Source organism: Exophiala xenobiotica (genome assembly GCF_000835505.1).
Source record: "Exophiala xenobiotica strain CBS 118157 unplaced genomic scaffold supercont1.3, whole genome shotgun sequence".
Taxonomy (NCBI): domain Eukaryota; kingdom Fungi; phylum Ascomycota; class Eurotiomycetes; order Chaetothyriales; family Herpotrichiellaceae; genus Exophiala; species Exophiala xenobiotica.
The window spans coordinates 2824128-2848763 of NW_013562492.1; the positions used below are offsets into that span (position 1 = coordinate 2824128).

Here is a 24636-nt window from a genome sequence, read left to right on the forward strand (position 1 = left end):
GGGGGGAGCGCACAGAGCATACTGTGTACAGTACCAATAATGTGGTACATACAGGAACACCGTCAGGTTGGGTTCTAACTTTACAGTTGGGTGACAGTACCTAGGCTTACAGTAGGTGGCCACCCATCTACAGGTGGCATCAGTGGCTAAATTTGGTTCTAGTCTTCCTCGCATCTACGGGAATCATCTCCATTTTGACCGTTGACGTACCAGGTAGGGAGTACGCTTCACAGGTTCCTGCGGTTCCTGCGGTTCCTGCAAAGATCGATTCCCCGATGGCGGTAATAATAATATCTTAGTTATTTTGGATTGTGACAGGCGGGCCGTGCAGGACGTTGTACAAGGACCACGATACCTAAACAAGGACGGGATACCGACACTGTCCGTTGAACCGAATATATATGAACGAACGAACGAATAGAACAATCGAAAGGCTCGGACAGACAGTGCGTGCTCTACTCTTTGGTCAATGACAATGGGCTGAGATGTGCTGGTGCTCTCTGTAGCATCGATGTGTTTTTGTTTTTGTTTGCGTTTTTGTTTTTGTATTGCTTTTGGGGTCATGGCAACACCGGGGCACTTTCGAAATTGTGGTCACGAGGTTCTAAGATATCTCTGGAATGATGGACCCGGGGAATGATGAAGGAACGTACCTCGCATTGACCATTATGCACGGAGTACAAGGTTTGAGAATACGGGAAACAATATGAGAGGCTTATCTTTGTCACCCGTGGTGGGAAGACCTGGCCATCATGGGAGTACTTACATAGTAGTGAGTACATAGTAGTCGTAGATGCATAAGGTGAGGTGAGGTGAGATTGTGATATGTGTGGCATGCAAGGCTCTCTGAGCAAGGCTGCGATTCATGAAAGCGAAACCAACCCACTGCCGCTATCTGTCCATTCTACTATGTACAAAGCTGACAGTCAAGAGAACATCACATACAATGTGATCCGTGTTGTTGCGAGAACTCGTATCTTCCGTGCTGGCCTTTTCTTTATTCTGGCCCGGCTCCGAACGAAGGAAGGAAGGGAAGGGAAGGAAGGAGGATATGCTTGCGAACTGGGTGAGGCAAGCATCCTTCGGTGCGTAACGGTAGCGCGAGAGAGAGAGAGAGAGAGAGAGCTCCCAAACCTGAAACTTGTTGGAATTCAATGACCCAGGAACAAGGCTGCTGTTGTTGCTCCGAACAGGGGCCTACTACCTAGCACTGTAGTCCTAGGTTAGGTCTTACGCTGAAACGACGAGGCGCCAACAAACCAGGTTACAGTCCCGACTGGCTAGGCACGCTAAGGGAAGAGACGAGCTTCCGGTTTCCTCGCGAGGCAAGCTCAAGGACGAGGCGGCCGACACCAGTCTGAGCCTCGTCAAACAGCCTAGCCAGGGGGACGCGATGCAGCCTTGATGGTCGCGTAAAGTCTTAGTGTTCATGGCCGTGGCGATCGTCTTCTAAGGCAATAATATCTGGACTCTGCTCTACTCGGGCACATTTGAGGGCCGACGAGACGGTGGGTGATGGACGTGATAACGCAGCCCATTGTCGTGTCGCTGTGGTAGTCAGCATCAGAATTTCAATTCATGTCACGCAGCATTGCATGTAGAAAGCTGGAATTAACCGATGGTTTTTGTGTGGAACTGTTTTTCTGGGTATTTCTGTTTATGCGACTTTCGTGTCTGTGTAAACTAATACATGAGAAATAAGGCTAATCGGACTTCTCTTCCACCGCCCATCCCATGTGTTTTAGCTTGCACGAATTAAGCTCTCAAATTAGGACATAAGGGGAAGATACGCCTTGCCATGGACACCTTCTCCACATTCCGGAGTCCAGGCGACATATCTTCGAGATTTTGGACTCAAATGTGTCTGGAGCTGACACCTTCAGACAGCGAGATAAGTCGAGACCAGGAGACACCTCCCTACTCTTCCTCCTCTTCGCCAGTGCCTCTTGCGCCGAGGACCCACTTGGTCTTGCCGTGGACATCTGTCTCGTGCTCGATGGCGACGCGGCTGAGGTGAGAGAGGATGTTCTCCATGTGGGTATCAGCGTGGCTGCGGGAGTCACGGCCAAGGTTGTCGATCCACTTGATGCTCAGGAGCAGGAAGTAGACAATGGCAACAACGATGGTGACACCGATAGAGTAACACCAGATAACGACAACGGTGACGACCGAGGTCTGGACGCTGTAGTTGTTTGACTGGAATGAATCCTTGGGAATGGTGTTGAACTCGTGTAGACCGCCGTGGAGCCAGCCGAAGATACAAAATAGGGTAGAAATAACATCAACGAGGAAAATGGCGCCAACCAACTTCCATGACGGCCACGTCTTTCCACCGCGGGTGACAAAGATAAGCCAGTTCTCAACCAGTGAGACTTGGAGGAAGAGCATAAGTTGAACGTTGCCGAAGTTTTGAACCAAACCACCAGATGGCAGATAGAAAGTTCCACGCATAATCCAGGTGGAAATGGCGAGAAGGAAACCGAGAATGACCGAGATGACCCAAATCTTGGGGAGTTGCCATTCGACAGGTCGGGGTTCGTAATGAGCGTTATCGTAGGCGACGGCGATGGTGGCAAGATCGGCAAACAAAGCCAAGAAGACAATTAAATCAGTACGGATGGTTTCGTTGATGATGATCATGGATGTGGTCAGGTAAAGTTCCAAGTGCAAGCAAAGAGCAATACGGTATTGCACGTAAGCCTTCATACGCTGGAAAATTTGTCGGGCGACCTTGATAGCGTCAACGATGGTGCTGAGACCAGGGGCCAAGAAGACAATGTCGGCGGCGGCTTGAGCGGCTTCAGTGGCACCTTCGACGGCGATACCGCAGTCGGACTTCTTCAAAGAAGGAGCATCGTTGACACCATCACCAGTCATAGCAGTCAAGTGACCACGCTGTTGCAACATCTCGACGACCTGGTATTTGTGCTCAGGGAAGACTTCAGCGAAACCGTCGGCCTTCTCCACGAGATCATACTGAGCAGAGCCAGTGACGCCACCAGCAATCAGACGCTGAGAGTTGTAAACTTTGGTGCCGAGAGCGAGGAGCTTGCAGGTTTCTTTGGCAATGGCGATGGCATCACCAGTCAACATCTTGACGCTGAGACCGAGATTTTGAGCTTCCAGAATGGTGTGAGCGGTATCTTCACGAGGAGGGTCGAACATGGGCAACATGCCGATGACCTTCCATGGCTCGTCGCCACGCTTGGATGCAACACCGAGAGATCGGAAACCACGGCGAGCAAAGTCAGCCGCGGTGTCACGGTAGTGCTTAGCAGTAGACTCATCGCATTCAGCAATGGACAGGACAGCCTTGGGTGCACCTTTGCAGAAAGCCCATTTCTCACCCTTGAGAGTGCAGATGGTGGTGATACGCTTGGAGACAGGATCGAAGGGTGTAAATTTCTCCGTCTTCCAGCCCTGTTGCAAGATCTCACGAGCCTTGGGGTATATCTTGAGAGTGAGAATGGTGATCTTGTCGATAGGGTCAAGAGCCTTCAGGTTGTGGGAAGACGCAAGAGCTGCGCATGCCATCATCCAGTTGACATCTTCACCCTCAGCCACGTATGGCTCACGGATAGTCAGCTGGTTAGCAGTCAAAGTACCGGTCTTGTCTGAGCAGAGGACATCGACACCAGCCAAAGACTCGATAGCAGTCAGTTTCTGGACGATTGCCTTTTGCTTGGCCAAATAGGCGGCGCCAACAGCCAGAGTGGTGGTGGTGACGACAGGCAGACCAACGGGGACACCGATGATAAGAAGAATAAGTGCGTAGCTGAGCAGAGTGATGGAGCTATCCTCAGGAGTCGCAATCTTGATGTTGTGGAAGAAACCACCAATCCATGCGGCAAGAATGAAGAAGACGACCAAGACGAGAAGCGCCGTACCGATGGAGTCCATGACAGCCTTGAAGTGACCAGAGTCGGTAGCACCTTGAACCAAGGACGCGGTCTTGCCGACGAAGGAGCCGCGAGCGGACTCGGTGACGACAGCATAGCCCTTGCCTCGCTTGCAGCCGGTTGTGTAGTAGCAGATATCACCCATGTACTTGTCGACGGCAAGGGATTCTCCGGTGATGGAAGACTGATCAGTTGCGACAATGGAAGTACCAATGTGGTGTTCCTCATCATCATCAGAGTCGGTGTGGTTCTTGGAATGGTAGCCTTCTGGATCGGTGATCATCTCCTTGTATTCCTCGAAGCCGGCAGGGTTGTCGTAAGAGCAGATCAAGCGGCATTCACCAGCAACAACGGCACCTTCTTCAAGAATGAGCTAGACAAGTCAGTTTGAGGAAACCAGGAAAAGTCTGGAAACGTACAATATCACCGGGAACAAGTTCACGAGCCTTGATTTCCATCTCTTGACCATCACGAACGACTTCAGCCTTCATGGCAATGTCACCTTTCAAGCTGGCGACGACATCGGCAGCTTGCTTCTCTTGGTACCAACCCACGACGGCGTTAAGCAACAGAATGCCGATAATGACACCGAAATCGATCCAGTCACGCAGACCAGCGGCGAGCAAGACAGCAAGTTCCATAACATAGAGAATAGGGCCTCTGAAATAGCCGAGGAACTGAACATCTCGTCAGCAAGCAAACAGGATACCGAGAATGCGCACATACCTTCAAGAACATGTTCTCCTTCTCCGTCGTCAACTCATTGAAACCGCACTTTCTTCTTCTTGCTTCAACCTCAGCAGAGGACAGACCCTGCTTGATGTCGGTGGTGAGCCAATCCTCGGGGACTTCGTAGAGTTCGCCTGCGCCACCACCTTTGCTAAACCACCTCTTGTAGAAGGGCAACTTCTTGGGTTGTGTGGCATCACCGACATCTTCCTTGGAGACCTGAGAAGGAGCTTTGCTGAATCTGCGGTCACGGTAGGTGGAAATGAAGCGGATCAGGTTGGCATATTCGCCTTCATCCTTATCGGGATCCCATCCGTCGGCGAAGGATATTCTTTCGCGCTTGGGGTCGCCGTTCTCGAGGTCCTTTTCGTGGTCCGCCATGATGTACTGGTGAGTGGAGAGGTTAGTACGCCGAAAAGGAAAGCAAAGAAGAAAAGACAATGGCAACAAGGTCAGGCGTCGAGACCAAGCTGAAGGGAAAAGAGAAAAGAGAAGCTTGAGCTCGCAGCGCAGGACCCCTCTTTAAAGGTGAAAAAGGTTGTCCACAACATGCGAGCAAAGCAGAGGGAAGGGCAGCTCACCTATCTCGTCACGGTGACTGGAGAGTTTGCAGGAAAATGGTCTCCACCAGCACTCCGTCAAGCCGTGGAGCTGCGATAGCTCGAGCAAGGTCCCCGGGACAGCGATCTGGTTGGCTGCTTAAGCTTTCCTTGAGGTGGAAGTCAGCAAGCATGCCGCGTGAGCCATTTGATAAGAAAAAGACGGAACTGTGACGGAAGGAATTTAACGGTATCAGGATTTGTTTGTTGTACCGGAAAATACGCACCACGCCAAATGATTTTCACGCAGACAGAAGCGAGGTCCGTGCAGACAGCTAGGGTGGGATTTCAGGCCAGTGTGCGGCGGGTGAGGATGACGCCTGAGGGACGCCGGAGCAGGGATGGACACGATGGAATTGCTTTCAAAAGTTGCAAGGATGCGGGCAGAAAGATGTGAGAAGGGGAAAAAAGAAGTTTGAGCCTGGCGAGGACCTATCGAGGACCTGCAACCAGAGTTTCTCCACCAGGTGCACTGTGGGTGCTTGGCTTTAAATCACTCGTTCCGGGCTAGACGGCGGTCCAAGCTAGTCAAGTCGATCCAATGACCTGAAGGCACTCTGCGAGCGTGCCCCCATCCTCTGCCGACATGCTTTGTTTTGGGCTCCAGTGGCTTTCCTCCGGTAGGTGTCTGCTACCCTAGACTAGCTGCCTGTCAAATCTCAACTCAGCAATAGCTGGGCTGCCCTCCATCATTGTTTATTGAGATCATGGTCGGTTTCCATCCCAGAAGAGACACAATGAATAACCAAGCATCAGGTTATCTCTGCTTTTATTGATCAGGCGAACTCGGCACGATTACGGAGTACACGAGCTCCCAATAGATCATCTGGCCTTGTAGGAGTCTTGAAGGATAAAAATATATCTGAGCGGCCTCCCGTTTTTCCTTGTTATCGATGGATGGCCTGGAAAAGCAGACAGACAGTAGAACGAGGCAAGGCCTTGAGACCGTGATACGGAGTATAGACCACTAGTATCATATCCTGAAACCAGGCCCAAGAGGAAGCGAGGATAGCCTCATTGCGCGGGAAAAGAATTGGACACCACATCGCCCTGTGTGAGTGCTAGGTAGTTGTGGATTATGCTTTGCTTCGACTGTGAGGTGTACGAGACGAGGTTCAAACCGCGGCGGAAAAAGCCACACTCAAGCTTCGTCACGGCTTCATCCAAAAGTCTTTCGCTTACAATCACTTATTCTGTTAGCTGGGATCTGCCTCGCATCCTTGCCCTTCGAGCTGTCGCGCTGCTCGCCATCGATCGTGTTGGTGGTCTTTTTGGCGTCCTTGATCGTCACAGCTTGCGGACTGCTCGGCGCAGAAGGCGACTCTAAGAGGGATGGCATCTCGCCCCTTCATCATCTTGCATCTGGCTTGATATCGGTGGTGTTACTGTACTTTCAGAGAATCTTCCCTGTGGCCTGGACATTATTGTACCAGAACTGGCTGCGACTGTGGCTTCTCTACTCTCGCGGGCAAGTCTCCCGAAACATCACTTCGTCGCTTTCATCCGTCGGGACTTCACCAAAGAGTACTCTGGTGCCGAATGTTCTCCCGACGCTCAACGCCTATGAGCTGGTTCACTAAAAGCATGGCCCAGTCTGGAAATGTGCCATTGCCCATGGGCGATGGCCCACGCTGACTTCATACGTCGCATCATCACCACGGGGGCTCTTTAGGATGCAGCGGCATGGGCGGCGATGAATGGGTAGTCCGGTTGATCTAGGTCACAACCAGCATAGCTTGCTATCGGTCCGCTGGGTTGTGTCATTTGAAGCATTTCCTCTATGCGAGATCGTAATGCCTGTGTATCGCCATTCGGCCATGACAAGAAGCGACTGTCCTTGACCAGAACTTGACATCGGCCCTGCTACATGCTTTTTCTCCGACCTGGCCTCCCCAGCTTGGTGGAATCTAACGGCCACGAGTACGACGGCTAACTTGTCGGCTACCTTGTCGCGCTGAGCATGCCCATTTGCTGAAGACGATTCCGCGAGCGTCCTACTGCGAACCTGCAGCGTGCCGTCATCGATGTGTTTGTCCACCATACTGTAGCAAGCACGTCCAAATTCCTCAAGCATCCGGTGCTGTCGACCGATTATTCATCTGGAAGCATCACCAAATTCAAGTCGACTCGAGCCTCATTCGTACAAGCGCTCATACTATGTGATGGGTCAACCCAGCAGCTCCAAATTAAGCCTGAGGGTTCTGCCCGGCGCCGGAGCGGTTATCGCTTTTGCGAGATTCAAAACAAATTCGAGGCCCACAGTTTGATTCAAAGCTTAAGCCGTCGAATTTTCCACTAGCGGAAGACAGGCGAGGAACAAGCGTTGCCTGCACAGTGGTTTTGTGAGTGGCCCTGCCCACAGACTTTCCATGTCTAACCTGGCCAATCCTGTGGGTTCCAAAAATGAAAATGTAAACAACAGCATCGTTTTGTTGAAATTGGCCGCGCCAAATCCGTGGGTTGAAACGCTGAATCAATTTGAATCAGCCTGATGGCCGTAGCGAACAGCCTTGTGTCTCTGATCAACAAGGTGGATCCCAGGTCAGGAGGCCCAACTCGCTTTGTTTGTTTTGTTGTACTGGAAGTTTTCTTAAGAAGTGAGTGGACGACCAGGCCGACAATGGCAGAGCCAAAGCGTTACCCGTGGAAGCTTCCTCAGGCTTTCTGGAGCGCGCCTGTAACTCGGTGTGCCCCAGCTTCTCGCCTTCGGTGTTGAAACATGGTCTGTTCCCTCGAGACCGCCACAATAATACATATCCTTGGGTGCAACATGCTCTGTCTGTGAGCCTTGAGGGATTTTCTCGGCACAGCTGGCAAGATAGCAGTTCAAGGTCCCTTGTGCGAATTGAATAGTTCGTAGTTCAAGCCCACCTTGAAAATTTCTGCCCAGGCTGTTTCACGATTGTTTATGGGCTCCTTCATTCGGCACTTCTCCGAATAGCCGCTGCTATGGTTGCCGTGGCATTCCGCGAGTATATCCTCTGTATCCGCTGGACTGCTTCGATTTAACGGAGTGCTTGAGGGATTTTCCTTCATGCCAGATGCGCTGGTGGGACACTCTCAGTGGGGACCATAGATGGTTACACTCAAAAGATATGAGCCAGCATTGCGATATTATCTCGCCGACTCCTGACCGTCGGACTTCGCGCAAACAGAATGCAGAACAGAAGAACTTCTTCCTTTCCAACTGCGTGCGTTGTTCTCGCCGGTCCTTGAAGCTGGACTCCCGTTTAATCCGTCGCAGACAGTACATGGATGGCGCCTGTTTATCCTTGAGCGTTTTCTTGACGCGGCCGCGGCATTACTGCTTGACTCGACCCCAAGACTCTCAGCGTCGCATGCCCAGCCTGTGCCACCACTTTGTGCCGAAATGAAGAACCTCAGCAACAGCCGAGCAGTATATTTCACGGGTAAATTTGTCATTCCTTCCTTTCGCAGAAAGAAAGAAGTGTGTATGCACTGCAGAAGCGCTGCGGTCGACTCTCAACAGCAGCAGATGTTCGAGATTGGTGAGGTACACTCTGGGCTTCATCTAGTGCACTCCCGGCGCAGCGCTCCCTTCTGCCCCGTTTGACGGAACCATCACTCACTGCGAAACCCACCTCGACTCGAAAGCCCATGCGACGAGTACAAGCAGACGCAAGCGGAATGTTAACGCATAAAGCGAAAATACATTGAGCAGTTCGCCCGGAGGTACCCGTCTCTCAACCATAGGCCATCCCTACGACGCGTTGAACACCCTCGCGCTGCCGTCTCTCGGTATGACCTGCGCTACAACTTGGACGATTTGAACCATTACGAAAACTTCGTGAATGCGCGGCCTATCGTTTGCGCTCTACCCCCGTTTATCTCGGCAGGAACAGCACGCAGCGGTCCTAGCGTGTGCGTTCCTTATCAGCATGCTTAGTCCAGGCTGGAATTGCATCACCGAGTTGCTACTGCATGACCCAATGCATGGCACACTGAAACCTTTTGCAGGTTCCTTTTCCGAGGATTGGGTAAGGATAGGCGACCAGATCGCCAGACCTGACTGACGTCGGTTTGGCACCCCGCACTTCTTCGGGGACAGCTGAAGTAGCTGGCATTTATTGACCCAGCCGCAAACGATGATGCAAGCATGAATGAATGTCAAAAGATTCTGCATCCTTCACACCCTTCCATGTGGGAGCGCTAACGTTGGTTGCAGCATGATCCCGGTATTGCGACCTGTTACTGGGATGGTTCAGGACGATCCAATGGTGCAAACGAGCCGAGCGGGAAGCGAAGCGAACGTGGTGAGGACAGGACTCGTATAGCACGCATTGAGACAATCCTTGCCGACGGTAACATGTGCTGCGACTTGGGAACGGCCAATCATTCAATGCATGTACGGTGCGTTGCAGACTCGAGGCCCCTGGAGGTAATGAGACGGTCACGTGACCAGCATATCATTTCTTCCCGTCTAACTCAACTTGTAACCTCATCATCCCGCCGAGACAACTGCATGCCAACATCTCCAGGCTGAAAGCGGTGGCATGGCACAAGCGCACGTGTGCCACTACCGACTGCGAGCATGTAAGTGCTGTTGAGAGGTGAATGGGTTGGGAAGACGAGGAAGAAGATACCAACAACACCCGTTCGAGGCAATGGCCCAGTCATTGTGTGCAAGCTCGACAAGTTGAAGAATTGCAACCGGGTGAAATATGAACGGACTGTCCTTGACCCTTGCTTTAGAGTCTTATTCCCTTGCAAACTAACAAGAACCTTCAACCTATGGGCCATGGTGCGACCGGAAACTCTGTCTCACGTATTGATGCATACAAGAATGGCTCCGACATCCTCGTCGCCGTCCTTGATGCTTCTCTGGAATTTGTGTTGAGTCTGGTGTCATTATGTTGCTGGGACGCATGGGCTAAAGTTCGTTGGAGTTGAGCTGAAAAAACCACTACAATAACAAGACTGAGGATCAGAGAGCCTGCAATTCTCCCACCATGTTCAGTCGGTCCTTCATGCTGATGCTGTTGCTTTGAACAAAGATGAGTCGTTAACGGCGTGCCTACCTCAAATAAATGTGGTTGAATCGAAAGCGCAGCTGCTGTCCCAGCACCTTCCTTCCCTCTCGCACTTGCCTCAATTCCTGGTCAGACGGCCGTCCTCATCTTCTCTTCTCTCTTCCATTTTCCTCCTCTTCTCTTCATCACTCTCATACCCCTTCATCATCACAGCTTTGACAGAACCCATCACTTTGCCTTTGTTGCTGGTGCTGCAGGCCATTGTCTCCCTGAAGCTCACTTTCTCTCGACAGCTTATCATTGTGAGCAGTGCCTTCATCCCAGCGCCATGTGGCTCTTCAAGCTTCTTTTCCTGGCAATGGCCGCGCTCGGTCTGCCTGCTATGGCTCAGACACCCATGTGTGCATCAGAGCCATCATCGTCAACCACTTCCTATGGCTGCACAGTGACCTATACTCCCTACATGGCTCCTCAAATTGGTCCGACTACCACAATCTATGCTGCCATCATGACGACGTACTATTATGTGAGTTGTCACCTATCTCTGGGCGTTTCTCCCTCACTGACACATGTCAGGTCGTTGATTGCCGTTACTGCACCGTTACCAACTACCAGAAGAATCCGACTCCAAAGGTAGATCTACCACTCGTCCTAGGCTTGTAATGCCACTGACATCTCCAGGGTCCCTTCACTGCAAAGACTACAAGTTCCATGCTCACCATCACTCGGGTTGAATGTATGCCAGAGACCACAGCCTCCACCAGGGGAAGACCTCGTGGCTATGAAGAGATTGAACAACCACAAACGAAGACCCTCAAACCAAAAGAGTTGGCTGGTCATGCTCTTTCACAGAATGTACGCCGTTCAGGCTCTGGCGTCACTGGTGCATTGGTTGAACTTGCAACCACTATGGGCAATGACATTTCTCCGGACATCAACCTCCTCTCTGGTCCTTCCCAGGAATCGTTCACTGAGATCATGTCTGCCTTGTTTGCACTCAATGTGGCAGACTCTGGAATGAACCTTACTGCAGCCTGCCAGCAAGTCCAAACTACTGAAGTCAAATATCAGTTGCTGGCGTCTGCCTTCAGCCCTGATCAGGTCAAGGGACTTCTCTGCTGGATTGCTGCGAATGGCTATTCTTTCAACAGCACTCGTGCTCAAGTCATTTCGACCTTGCAGGCTGCTGTTTATGGTCTTGAAGTGGCTTCTGGCTTCACAAACAACCGTGCCGAAATCTGCAACAACCTCGACCTGTTCAATTCTATTGCAGGTTTCTTGGAAATCAACGCCCAACAGTACCAGGAGATCGTCTGCACCAAAATTCCCTCTGAGACTCCTACACAACCCATCTATTACGAGCCCACCCCTGTCATCCCGTACGCCACCAACGGCATGACCACCTGGGGATCTCCAACCTCGTGGGATTCTAATGCCACAGCCCTTGCTACTGGCGGTCCTCAGTCTGCTACAGGCGGCCCATGGATGTCCGGCAACAGCTCCTTCCCTATGTCTGGTAACAGCTCCTTCCCTGCTGCACACAATGTCACTACGTGGGGACCGCCTATCTCCTATACCGGCAGCGTTCTGGTATGGCCAGCCAACTGGACTCAACCAGCCGGTACCATGGGTACCGGTGTTGCTTCTGACACCATGCTTGGGTCCTGGAACGAAACTGGACTCAGAGCACGCACACCGCCGAGTCCCACCGCGAAGCCATTCTATCCAGCTATCTCGACCCCAACACGTCACTCGGTCTTCAAGAGATACTAGACTGAGAAAGCATGATCAGAAGTCCATCCAGCGCACTGGCTTTCGGACTTATGCTGGCACACTGTATGGAGGAGTGGGCCTTCTCATGACTGTCATGCTCTAAATATGTATTATGAGAGAGACAAAGCAATTGTATGCGACATCGCTGTATGGTAGAGCTTACTATGAGATGAGCTGTGCATATGTAGCACTGAGTATGATAGTACCTCGTGATGAGTTGAATGACATGTTGCATTCTGATCAGATGTTTTGCTGGCGATTCTATTCTGCCTAGTTAGCTTTGTGAGTTTCAACGTTTGCACTTTGTTAACACGCAGCATGGATGACAGAAATCATCGTCGTCGCGACAAAAACTAGATAAAATAGATAGTGGGTCGGCAGCTAGAGTTCTCATCTCTAGTGACTATACGTCGAAGACTCAAGTCGCCAGGAAAAGCTCACCACGCGATAAGGCAGATAGTAGGTATACTTGACCACCATCAATTGAAAGTGAAATTCGAGGCGGTCTGAAAAGCACAATGATAAGTTGTAAGCTGGTCAACACAATTACAAAAGGACAATCAGCAAGACCCGAGAAACGTAGACCTTGGACAAGATACACGGGGAAAAGACATGGAACAGGTGAAGACATGCTTGCTTTTTCCTTTCCTTTCCTATCGTTTCCGATCCTATATAGATACCAGTTGTCATAACAAGACTGAGGTCATATAACATCCCATTACGAAACCTTTTCCCGTGCCCATTTTCCTTCCGTTTCATACAGCAACGCTGACAACTAAGAACGTATTTCCTTGCATTGGAAGAACGTCCTGCCTGCATCGCCGAACGAACGTCGTACACCGTAAGGCTGGGCAAAGAGAAAAAGGCAGCAGCGCCAAAGAACGACACAGCGAGACCCAGAGCGCCGACGCTGTGAATGCGAAGATTGCCCACGCTCAACGCTGCAAATGGCAAGGAATGTAGAGGTATAAATGGAGATGGAGCACATTGGCGAGATACAACTTTTGCTCCTGCCCCCGCGTGCTGTCGTCGTCGTCGTCGTCGTCAAATCTCGCTTACAGCGGCAAAACGATGCTCTTTCTGGGCTGTCTTTCGATGATGCTATCAGTTGGATGGAGCGAGCTCATCGAATTGCCCGGCCCTAGACCGTCCTTGTTTTGGAACACCTTGTTCAAGTTCATGGCCGACTTGGTATATAGGAAGTCGATGGCCTTTTGATCTCGGAACGGATTGGGTGATTTGTCCCAGGCATGGGGCACGCGGGGGATGAGTTTGCTGTCGATTCTCTTGCCGAGTTTCTCGAGGCGCTCGGCGAAGACCTGCCCCTCGCGCAGGAGCATGTCCCACTCACACAGCCACATTTGGATATCCTGGGGAAGGCTGTCGATGATCATATGGTCGTGCGCCAGACCTGGAGAGGCATACGGGCTGCAGTGGTCGCCCGCGATGTCGGGTGGTGGGAGGTAGGAGAAGTCGAACAGGTCGGTGAAAGTCTTGGGAAGGCATTTCTTAGGATTGCGAGATTCGCGGATCTTGCGTGAGCGGGACATGGTCCAATCCAGTAGAGGATACCAGGCTACTACGCTGCGGATTTGGAGGGGTGTGTTGGTCCGCTGTTGGACAAGCTTGGAGGTTGAGTGCACGGGCGTGACGAAGTTGTGGGTTTCCTGGTAGTGTAGCTCGGTATCGTTGGCCTCGGTGTCGGTGTCGTCGTTCAATGTGCTGAAGGTATGGGATGTGGTGGGTCGGGAGGAGGACTTGTTGTCTGCGATAGGATTGACGTTGTGGTGATGTGCGAGCCGAAAGGGAGCGGAGAAGGCGAGATTTGCCCCGGCGGAAAAGCCCGAAAGGGCGATATTGGTCTGGTCGACGTGTAGCTCAGCGGCATGTTCAGAGATGTAGAGTATAGACTCGACGCAGTCGTCGACAGGGATGGGAAATGGGTGCTCCGGAGCACGACGGTAGCCGACGCTCACGAAGATGGCGTTGGTGTGTTCGATGACGACTCTTGCCCAATACCGGTCGTCTCTGGCGTCGCCCAAGCAGAACCCACCCCCATGAAAGTTGATGACAACGGGGAAGCGAGAGTCAGGATCGCGGTTGAGGACTTCTTGGTAACGTGGAGGGAGGTAGAAATGTAGGTCGATTGGGATAGTGTCTGTTGGGATTTTGTGTTTAAAGGACGGTCGCGGGGCTCGCGGAGGAGCGAAGTCGTGGAAATGCATAGCCAGACTCATGAGAGACCGCCAGAATCGTGCTCTTAACTTGAGTGCTTTTCTTGATGGGATCTTTTGACTGGATAGATGGTGAGACATGGAGCGAGGCCGTCTGTTGAAGGCCTCTGGGATGAATGTCTCGGCCAGCATGTTCTCGGGAGGGTCGATGGTCGAGGCATTTTGGAAGTCGGCGATATTGTTGAAGGTGACTTTGGTGCTCTTGGGGCTCTGGGGGCTCTTCGAGCGTGCAAAATCTTTTCCTTCAGTCATATCGTAGGACTCGTCGGTCGAGGAGGACGACTCTTCGTTCCTCAATGGGGAAGAAGTTGGAGGCATGATGGTGGTGGGGTGCGCATCTTCTAGCTATAACCTGCGTAATTGTGCAAGCGGACGATATGGTACAGCCGGTCGCAAAATTAAAGCGCTCATTCAGTCGTAATGATTTTGTGTTGCGAAGAGAAGGAGGGCGCAGTACTGGGAGACCGGGGGGTGGTTACAGTAAATGTGAAGATGGAAGATGATGTTCCTGATGTGGTCTCAGCGCCGTGAAGGAGACGTCTCGTGTTGATCGCTGTAACGGCTGTAATGACGCGTAGTTTGGGGGCTTGGATGATGATGCGATAGGCTCACCAGGCCAATGGTGAGCGAATCAGGCGAAGCTGCGGTGTCTGCTGGAGGGCTCCGGCAGCCAAAGAACGGGCATCTCCTTTAACTAGAACCCCTATCAAAGACGCCGACAGGTTGGGTGACGGGCAACTTGGCAGGGCCCTCAAGGCATGTGCCGGGGGCCGGGGCTTGCCATTGACAGCATGCCTAGGTAGGTAGCGACTTATCACTGCTACAAGTCCAACATGCGCCCAAGATGCAGTTGACATTTACTTCGCCGCATGCTCTGTTTGCTTCACGCACGTAAAGTACCAGTATCTCTTGATGCATGAGCTGCAATGTTGCCCACCAGCGTTGTCAAGGCTTCGATGAAACCCTGACCGTGCAGACAACACGCGTCCTCACGAATGTCTCATGCTTGGCCAGGAGGATAGTGATCAGTCATCCAATAATCTCAGCTTGATGACATGATCCGGAACATGTATTGCTCCTTCTCCTTGGTCCGTGTTCTGTGGAGGTCATCGAAGGAGAGGCTATGTTGCGAGAACGAGTGTGGCTTGCAGGACTGGTTGAGTATATATCTTCTGACCCGCAGTCTCATGTATTTCTCTTCCCTATCTTCGATTCTCTTTCTGCACTGAGAAAAATGGCTCCGACCAAGACTCCTGGGCGACTCGATGGCCCTGGCGCTCAATATGTCGATATGACGTCGGCCGCTAATGAAATGGATCTATTATTGGACGGAGGTTGGGATCCTTCACAGTCCGTTCCAGCTCGTGACGAAGTCCTCTTGGAGCCGAAAGAAGTGCATAACTGATCACAATGTTGGACTTCGACCACCGCTGTTGTGGACGTTTCACCATTACAACTGGTTTTGGAGAGCTACAAGTTGGGTCTTCATACTATGGATATCAGGTGTTGGAAGATTGAAGATTACGCTCTCTCACTACTTCATCAGGGAACCAAAGCTTATCGTTATTGACAAGAGGGGCCGAGGGGCATCAGCGTGACTAAGCCATCTATGCACAGACTTCGACTTTCCATCCATACGATGCCGGCCTTCCCGCCCGCATCATCCTGCTCTTCCACCTTCTGCCTTGTCTATCGCTTGTTCACGCTTGTTGTTCTTTGCGGCCCAACTCTATCCTGAACCTGCATCTGCCGCTGAATCAGTCGGCTACTCTCCTTCTTCACCTCTGACTTCTGGTATCACTGCAGGGGCGACCGCACACAGCACCCGCCCCTCTCAGCAAGGTTCCATCGTGGTGCCATCCTGCGGGCTGACCGACAACCCCTCTGCAGGAAGACCAGTCTGTCAAAGCGTCTCTGCCGTAGAACTTCTTGGGTTGCTCTGATTGCTTGGAAAGTCGCTGCGTCCGAAACGCCCTAAGCCCAGATTTGGCCATCCAGAAACACGTAATCAAGATATCTCCTCAATAACCTTGACGGCCAAGAAAAGCACTCGGCCGTAGCCTCAAATCGGACCTTCCAACTCGACCTCTTGCGAATACTGAAGCCTCATCTTCCGCAACTGGAGACACCTCCTGTCCGAGAAGTGTTGGCCGAGTGATCGCGGCCATGTCGGTCCTCAAAAAGATCACGAAACATGTGCCTACCAGAGGGAGCGACTCTCCCAGGGCGAGTGGTGAATTCTCTCCCATCTCCTCCTCGAGCCCCGGCCCTCATCGCCGCTCTCTTGCTCAATTGCTCCACCTCGAGAAGGACTATACCTCCAGCGACAATGAGTCTGACATTAGCGACTTCGATAGCGATGGGTTGAGCAAGAACGCCCAGAAGCGGGCCATTGCGAAACAGAAAAAGAAGGAACAGCGCTCCAGACTGAGCCTGGAAAACCGTGATGACTCAGAAGAGCGCATCAGAAAGAGACTGGAAGAAGCTGGGAAGACTGAGACAGCCGAGATGAAGGCTCGCTACGGCGACTTGCCTTTGATGCAATCTACGACTCGCCACACAACCGACCGCATCGACCTCAGCACCATCACCGAAGACATGGTCGGGAAGGAAGTTACTTTTCGCTGCAGACTGCACCATGTGCGAAACATGGGTGCAAAGTTGGTCTTTTTGATCTTCAGGCAACAAATTTCTACAATCCAAGGTGTGCTTGTAGAGGCGCCTGGCAAGGTCTCTGCCATCATGATCCACTGGGCCGAGCATCTGCGCACAGGCAACATCATGTTGGTCAAGGGCGTTTTGCAAAAGCCTCAGATCCCAGTCAAGTCTGCGTCTATCCACACTATCGAGGTTCACGTAACCGACTTGCACGTCGTCGTAAAACGTGACGAGCCAGGTACGTATCTGTCCGGTCAAATGTGGGCCATTCGCTGACACATGTAGTCCCCTTCTCCGTCCAAGAGGCCGAGTTGACTGTTTTCGATGAGGAGCAGAAGGTGGATGGCCGGCAGACTATCATCCCTGACCGAGTCAGACTGGCCAACCGTATCATGGATTTACGGACTGCCACCTCCCATTCCATCTTTCGCATCCAAGCTGCTGTAGGAAATCTTTTCCGCAGTGCCCTTGATGAAGAACGCTTTGTTGAAATCCACACACCGAAACTCCAGGGTGCGGCCACCGAATCGGGTGCATCTGTCTTCAAGGTCAACTACTTTGGTCGGCTGGCTTTCCTTGCACAGTCTCCTCAACTTGCCAAACAGATGGCGATTGCATCCGACTTTGAACGGGTCTATGAAATTGGAGCTGTCTTCAGAGCCGAGAATTCCAACACCCACCGTCATCTGACCGAATACACTGGTCTCGATCTGGAGATGGCTATTGAAGAGCATTATCACGAGATGATGGATGTTATTGACACCGTCCTCAAGAATATCTTCTCCGGTATCTATACCAAGTACCGCACCGAAGTGGAGATTATCAAAGAGCAATTCCCTAGTGAGGATCTCGTTTGGTTGGAAGAGACTCCGCGGATCCCTTTCAAAGACGCGGTCCAACTCCTGACAGACTCAGGCTGGTTGAATGAAGATGGAGAACCAATCAGTCCACTGGAGGATCTGTCCACTCGAGATGAAATTCGTCTAGGAGAGCTCATGAGGGAAAAGTACAAAACAGACTACTATATCTTGGACAAGTTCCCGAGGTCTGCACGTCCTTTTTACACTATGCCAGACGCCCACGATCCCCGATACACCAACTCTTTCGACGTATTTGTCCGCGGACAAGAGATCATCTCGGGTGGCCAACGTATCCACGAGTCACAGATGCTCGAGGACAACATGCGCACCGTTGGTATCGACCCTGATGACATGGCTGAGTACATGGAAGGTTTCAAGTGGGGCGCACCACCTCATGCGGGTTGCGGTGTGGGCCTTGAGCGTATTGTCATGCTCATTCTTAAGCTGGGCAACATCCGTCTCGCCTCGCTATTCCACAGAGACCCCAAGTCATTCCCCGCCAAACCCCAAGTCGAGAAGCTCAGACATCCAGAAGCAGACACTCTCAATCCAGTCTGGCGACAGGAACGTGGCCGGGAGGTTGCAGTGGAAGACCGAAAGATGCCCGACCTATTCGACCTCATCGCGAACTATGGCGATGCCACATCGACGTCCTGGGGTGATGAACGATACAAGATCTGGCGCCATGCCGATACCGGTGCCGCCGTTTCTTACGTACCTGAGGGTCATCATGCCATTCTTCCTGGAGACCCGCTATGTGACCCTCGACAGTACTATCGCATCGTCGTATCCTTCCTGCAATGGATGAAGAAGGAGACCCATCTGAAGCCTATTTGGATCTTGATCAGTCCGGAAATGGAAGAAGTCCTCGGTGAGCGTTTAGGCTGGAAGACACTTTCTTGCGTGGCCGAGGAACGTGTTGATCCACACAAGAAGAGTGCAGAGTCAGACCCTGAAGTCGCGAGAAAGATTCGCAAAGCTCAGAATGATGGTGTTAAGATCACCGACCTTGATCCGAAAGAACCCGTTCCGGAATCTATCAAAGAGCGCGCCAACGCCCGAGTCAAGGATTGGGTTGCAAACCGCAAGGGTACACAAATCCATCTGTCCAATATCGACTTGTTCAGAGATGAGAAGCATAGAAGATACACCATTGCAGAAGACAAAGATGGCAAACTTTGTGGTATCGCTGTCTTGGCTATGCTCGCTCCTCGCAAAGGATGGCAAGCCAAGTACACTCTCGATTTCCCTGGTGCCCCATCAGGAACCATTGAATACCTCACCACACATGCGCTCACGACTGCCGCTAATGCCGGTGCGCATACTGTTACTTTTGGTGGTGGAGCTGCTCAGCATTTGACGCCGGGTCATCACATGAGTGGTGCCAAGGTCAAGATGTTGCAAGCGACATATGATGCTATTGTTAAGCAATTCAACCTTGCCAGAAAGTCAGAGTTCAGAGAGAAGATGGGTGCGAAGGCTGATCCGCTTTGGATCGCTTATCCTCCACATGGTCTTGGTTCTAGAGGTATCAAAGCAATCATGCGGTAAGTACATGATCTTGAAGAGATGTCTATAAGTGACGACCACATGCTGACTATGAATGTGAACAGATTCTTCCAGGATGATTAAGCAGAGCTTTCACCTCGAGTTCGACTGCCATGGCCTACAGGTGTGCCTAGATACGGTCTATGATGGTTAAGAGTGGCACTGGCCAATGACGAAGACCTGGACAATGTGATCGGACTACCCTAACTTGCCACGGTGGTTTAGCTAAACGCAGAAGCAATGGGAACACGAAACAATCTCTCTCTCTCTCTCTCTCTCTCTCTCTCTCTCTCTCTCTCTCTCGGCTACCTGAAACGAAAACACGGGAGGCGCAGCCGCATCGAAAGCCTAGTAGTGTCAACAGACTGCCAGTGCTAGCGTCAGCATGGACTTGGGCCTAATTTGGAAGAATTCGTTGTGCCGTTGGATGGGAGAACTGCAGTCTATGCACATTTTTTTAGCCTACATACCCTTTTGTCTTTCGTTTATGTCCGGTAAATCAACGAACTAGATAGCAACGGGCCCGTCGTAGCGGCCCAATCCTCTACACCTCGCGGTCCATTGAAGCCTTTCCTATGGCATATCTGATACCTGTGGTTCATTTTCGGGGCACAGAACATGAGCTGCCACAACCGGTTTACGGAAGGGAGAACAAGATATATTGAGTAAGGACACCTTCTCGTACCCGGAGACCTGACCGATGACCAATACTGAAGGAAGGCATGCCGTTTGCTATAACGATTTTCGAGTGTCGTAGTCTGCTTTCATATCTCATAACATGTGTAGACCCTTCTTCCTCGCCCTGATCACTAGGGAAAGAGCACCCTCTCGACCAGTTGGACAGTGTCCTCCCAGTTCTTACTACGTAAGCCTAGTCGTACGCAGATCGCCACGCTCCAGATCAGCATTTGCTAATTTCTCATAGCAACATGTGTTGGATGACATTGTGCTTCTCGACATACTAGTGTGCAAAAGTCCGGCCAGGGGCCCCGCACAACACGCAACCACTAGACGGGATGAATACTGGTGATGATTTTAATGCCCCCGTTTGTTATCGGATGGGTTGAGAGTCAAGAACTTGTCTTCATCCGTCCGCACGCCGAACAGGTCCACCATTGACTCTCCATCCAATTCCTACAGCCATGGCAGACCCATCCAATGGGCTTTGATTGTGCTTTCGCGCTGGCTTCAGAATCGAACTTTGCCAGTGCCTCTGCGGAGGATAGACGTGGTTGCAGCGTGTTGGGCGGTTCATGTTTTCTTGATCTTGAGGATGGCGTGGCCTTAGGCCGGCTGCGGTTAGATGCGGAAGAGTTGGGGGAAACTTGTGAGTATATCGCAGGTCTTTCTGTCTCGCAGGCGCCGCACATAAGGTGTTGGAGGGGGTTGATGAGCGTGCAAATTTCGCATGTCCACGTCTCTGCTTGGGGTTCAGGGTCGTGGTCGTGGTCGTGGTCGAGGTCGAGGTCGTGTTTGGGCTGCGGCTGTGGCTTTGGCGTTGGCGTCTTTGCCAATGGCTTAGTATCCAGCTGCTGCGCTTCGAGCTTTTTATTTTCGTGTAGCTGCCGCTCAATTTCTATCTGCTGGTCACGAAGCGCTCTTGCGTCGAGGGGCGGGAGCATGCTCGTGCGCAACCCGGGTGGGGACGATACCCCCCGCATACCCGCTGGATTCTCATGGCTGGGCGGAACGTAGTCTTTGCCGAAGGCCCGGCTCTCTTCTTCCTGAATGAGATCGATGAAGGCTTGCATGAGCGCGGCATCATTCTCGTCTTCCAGTTGCGCTTTCGTGGTTGTGACTTTGTCCTTCTTGGCGGCCTCTTCCTGCGCGATTTTGGCGCCGTGGTCGGTTGCGCTGGCGCAGCCCCGTTCAATACGTAGACGCTTCTCGGCGGCCGCTGCAATGATTTCGCGAGCGTTTTGGCCGCGGATGATGCCCTGCCCACCAAGACGCTGGCCGCTTCCTCGCGTAAGATCGCGACGTCGTTCGGCGGCTGCGCGGGCTTGTCGTCGGATCTCGCTCATAGGGATGCGACGGCCGCCGAGGCGGTTGCCTTTGCCCAGGAAGCCTTCGCCCGTGTAGCCCTTGCGAAGCAGGGCCTCGTGCTCGTCACGGAGTTTGTCCCACAGTGCATTGAACGCCTGATCGTGAGGCCCGTGGACGATGTGGCATAGTTCGTGGAGCATAGTGTCCAGCACGTTCTCGAAGGGGAGGAACTGGGTGTCGTCGCCTGGGTAGCGCAGACGCAGACAGATCTTCTCCCCACGGTTGATGTTTAGGCCGAGGAGGTTGACTTCATGAGGGTAGAACTCGGTCAGGACGCCCACACGCCAGTTGCGTTGGCGCATGATGGGTTTGACCATGGATGCGATCTTCTGGAGCATTTGAAGAGCATCACGAGGTCGAGACTTCTCGGAGAGGTGCTGAAACTCGTCGACCAAGGGGTCAAGTTCGGAGGGGCGTGTTAATGTCATTGTGGCAGGTAGGGCAACACAATCCCCAATTGATTTCTGCAGTGTATGAGGAAGGATCAGGACATGAGAAGGACCAGTCCGGTGAGACGACCTGCCTCCCCAATACCGCTGCTTTGAAGTGTGAGAGGGTGACGACTATAACCACCGCGCCTTCGCTAAAAGAGAACGCCTTTACCAACCAGGCCCACTAAACAGGTAAGTGACGAGAAAAAGACACAGCAAACAAGAGATGATGATCTCGCAGCCCGCAAGACAGGAACCCACAGGACGCCGGAAGATGCCAGAAAGATCGCTTCGTGAATACTTAATAGTGGATGGGATGCGTAAGAGTCGTTCAGCCTGGGGGCGACCTTTGAGAATCATATAGTCACGTGATTAGCGTCATTACAACGGCTGCTTTCGGTTGGACACGTGATTGGATGACTACCGACGTCTGAATACTTGAATTGCGGAGGAAGTGGAAATCGATACTCAGGCCACAACCTCAGCAAACTTGAACAGCAGGAATTGGAAGCACAGAAGATCTCCAAGATGACGAGCGACGACCAACAATTCCTCGACTTGGTGAGTCCTCCGAACGAGCTCCACCTCACTTGCTGACCTTCTTTCGATCGCAGCTTGCGTCCATCCCCCAGGACATGGCGCACTATGGCAGTCGCATTGCAGACTACATCGAGAAACATACCAACGCCCTAGCCTCCGACATCCGTGATGCGATAGACCATGCAAGTTGGATCCCCGACTCCCTGCGACCGCCACGACACGCTGGCAACGGCTCGTCTTTCTTTATCCTTCCTCCCCCGCCTCCGCAAGGCATCCTCGAGAAGACCACAGCATGGATCTCCAGGAACCGCACCATGATTGCCGTGTGTGTGGCTTTCACAGGAACAACTATATACATGATCCACAGACGGAGGAAAGCGCATGCTAGAAAGAGACGGGCAAAGAAACTTCCCAATGGCGCAAAGAAGGAAATAGTTGTACTGGCTTGCTCGACATTCCACGACGCCCTGACACGGTCTCTGGCTATCGATCTCGAACGACGAGGTTACGTCGTGTATGTCACGGTGTCGTCCACCGAAGAGGACTCGCTTGTCCAACAAGAAGCAAAACAGGATCTGCGCCCACTCTGGATCGATCTCACCTCTACTGTCCCCAATCCAGCAGTCGATGTGCATCCTAACCTCGAACCAATTCGGGACCACATTACACATGCCGTGCAGTCTCAGACCTACATGAGTCTCGCTGGCATTGTCGTCTTCCCAGGCTGCTCGGGCTATGCCGAAGGCCCCCTTGCTCTTCTCCCACCCAGTGATATAGTCGACAACATCAACACAAGGCTCGTCTCGCCGCTGCTGACGATCCAACAATTCCTCCCGCTCCTAGCAACTCACAGCACAGACCCGAAATCCCCATCTTCTATCGTCATCGCCTACCCTTCGATTCCCAACTCTTTGGCTCCTCCTCACCAAATCCCAGAATGTCTAGTGGCCGCTTCACTTTCCGCGCTCGCATCATCCCTGAGACGTGAAGTCAAAGCGGCTGGTGCCAATATCACCGTCTCGGAACTCAAATTAGGAAACTTTGACATGGGATCCGTTGCCTCTTCCCGGAGTACACCCACACAATCCGCATATCAAGCACCAAGCTCATCGGGACCTTCCTCGGCGTTAATGCCATGGCACTCTTCGCAACGGGCGGCCTTACAACGCAAATCTCTTGGCCAGCGCAGTTTCGTCCGTGGGTCGTCCGCACGTGAGTTTCACAACGCTGTATTCGATTCGCTCGCGCCGCCACAAACATTCAAAGCATTCGGCCGTGTAGAGTGGAAAGCGACCCGGCGGCCCGAAGTTGTCTTTGTGGGCAGTGGTGCAAGAATGTACGACATCGTCGGTCGGGTCATGCCAAACAGTCTGATAGCCTTGATGATGGGTTATAGAAGGCGTGCGGATGAGGAGACTGATCTAAGACCTGGCAGAGTCCATCAAGTTGCTGAGCACAGCGGCCAGAAGAGGGACAGCTCAACAGGAAGTGCAGGTGCTGGTGTCGCTGCTTCGCCTTCCTGGGGCTCTGGCTCGGCAGGTGGCGAGAGCGGCATTTGGGAGAAGGTCTGAGCGTGAGCGAGCGTACTTCTGGCGAGGAAACGTGGCGGAACGATGATTATATGACCTGACATCTGATTATGAGGCTTCCACTCAATTGATATATGAATAACACCATCCACCTCAAGCGAATATTACGATACACCTGGCACCCCTCGCTCTTCAGTTTTCGCAGATTGTCATTACAGCCTGACCAACGCACTACGACTTGTCACAAAAATCGCTCGGTTGCCGCCCGAGTTATCTTGCCACCACTCTTCGACTATGCTTGGCGAAATTCCGTCTGCGCCTTGTCGTCGCCAAACTCCAGCACGTCCTCCGCCAAGCTTCTGTCCCAAAATCCCGGCTTTATATACCAAACTCACAGAATTGTGCTCAACACCGGACCGAATCAGACCTTCAGTCTGTCTGGGCTTGCATCTTCCAGTATCCAACCTCTTTAGTGCACGTGGATTGACTATGTCAACCATAGTGACTTAATGTTGGAGAGCGGCAAGGTCAGCCAGGCTGTCGGTGTGGTACGGGACCGGTGCTCCCCTACTACGTAGTAAAATCGGTTCTGCCCGGTTTTGATATCCCATCGTTCATCCCCCAGGGGAGGCTCGTTGGGAGAAGTTTTTGTCACTTTTTTTGGCGGGTTTCTATGTTTGAGTTTTTGGTTTCTCAAGTTTTCCTCTGCTATGTGGGCGGGCGGCAGCACCGCCCTCGTTGCTCCTCTTGGCCGAAATCTGAAATACTGCCGTACCGGATGCTTTCACGTGTGTCTGAT

The 24636-nt window shown here is 52.2% G+C and overlaps 7 protein-coding genes across 11 annotated transcripts; 3 read left to right on the forward strand and 4 right to left on the reverse strand.

The window, feature by feature from the left end:
• Positions 1-1622: 1622 nt before the first annotated feature.
• Positions 1623-5645, reverse strand: PV05_05266 (plasma-membrane proton-efflux P-type ATPase; the record flags this gene model as incomplete). 3 transcript variants are annotated; one of them, XM_013461749.1, is made up of 5 exons in its annotated part: positions 5455-5645; positions 5210-5337; positions 4626-5015; positions 4319-4576; positions 1918-4272 (listed from the first exon to the last, which is right to left on the reverse strand). In XM_013461749.1, the coding sequence occupies exons 3-5, from the start codon at positions 5007-5009 to the stop codon at positions 1918-1920; spliced, it is 2997 nt and encodes a 998-aa protein (XP_013317203.1). In that variant the 5' UTR covers positions 5010-5015; positions 5210-5337; positions 5455-5645. The 3 variants fall into 3 exon arrangements, with proteins under 3 accessions (XP_013317202.1, XP_013317203.1, XP_013317204.1); XM_013461750.1 differs by lacking the exon at positions 5455-5645 and having other exon boundaries at positions 5210-5391; XM_013461748.1 differs by lacking the exons at positions 5210-5337; positions 5455-5645 and having other exon boundaries at positions 1623-4272; positions 4626-5172.
• Positions 5646-6933: 1288 nt separating this feature from the next.
• Positions 6934-8186, reverse strand: PV05_05267 (uncharacterized protein). Its single transcript, XM_013461751.1, has one exon. The coding sequence runs from the start codon at positions 7299-7301 to the stop codon at positions 6948-6950; it is 354 nt and encodes a 117-aa protein (XP_013317205.1). The 5' UTR covers positions 7302-8186; the 3' UTR covers positions 6934-6947.
• Positions 8187-8230: 44 nt separating this feature from the next.
• PV05_05268 lies at positions 8231-12213 on the forward strand. 3 transcript variants are annotated; one of them, XM_013461753.1, is made up of 4 exons: positions 8231-8418; positions 8472-10744; positions 10795-10851; positions 10900-12213. In XM_013461753.1, the coding sequence occupies exons 2-4, from the start codon at positions 10547-10549 to the stop codon at positions 11989-11991; spliced, it is 1347 nt and encodes a 448-aa protein (XP_013317207.1). In that variant the 5' UTR covers positions 8231-8418; positions 8472-10546; the 3' UTR covers positions 11992-12213. The 3 variants fall into 3 exon arrangements, with proteins under 3 accessions (XP_013317207.1, XP_013317206.1, XP_013317208.1); XM_013461752.1 differs by having other exon boundaries at positions 8231-10744; XM_013461754.1 differs by having other exon boundaries at positions 8231-10744; positions 10795-12213.
• A 125-nt stretch (positions 12214-12338) lies between these two features.
• PV05_05269 (uncharacterized protein) lies at positions 12339-14880 on the reverse strand. Its single transcript, XM_013461755.1, has one exon. The coding sequence runs from the start codon at positions 14541-14543 to the stop codon at positions 13047-13049; it is 1497 nt and encodes a 498-aa protein (XP_013317209.1). The 5' UTR covers positions 14544-14880; the 3' UTR covers positions 12339-13046.
• A 527-nt stretch (positions 14881-15407) lies between these two features.
• PV05_05270 (aspartate-tRNA(Asn) ligase) lies at positions 15408-19930 on the forward strand. The gene is made up of 3 exons (XM_013461756.1): positions 15408-17121; positions 17169-19290; positions 19357-19930. Exons 1-3 carry the CDS (start codon positions 16392-16394, stop codon positions 19373-19375), a joined length of 2871 nt encoding a protein of 956 aa, XP_013317210.1. The 5' UTR covers positions 15408-16391; the 3' UTR covers positions 19376-19930.
• PV05_05271 (uncharacterized protein) lies at positions 19819-22072 on the reverse strand. Its single transcript, XM_013461757.1, has one exon. It carries the CDS (start codon positions 21763-21765, stop codon positions 20362-20364), a length of 1404 nt encoding a protein of 467 aa, XP_013317211.1. The 5' UTR covers positions 21766-22072; the 3' UTR covers positions 19819-20361.
• A 152-nt stretch (positions 22073-22224) lies between these two features.
• On the forward strand, positions 22225-24312 carry PV05_05272 (uncharacterized protein). The gene is made up of 2 exons (XM_013461758.1): positions 22225-22329; positions 22383-24312. Exons 1-2 carry the CDS (start codon positions 22297-22299, stop codon positions 23877-23879), a joined length of 1530 nt encoding a protein of 509 aa, XP_013317212.1. The 5' UTR covers positions 22225-22296; the 3' UTR covers positions 23880-24312.
• Positions 24313-24636: the final 324 nt, after the last annotated feature.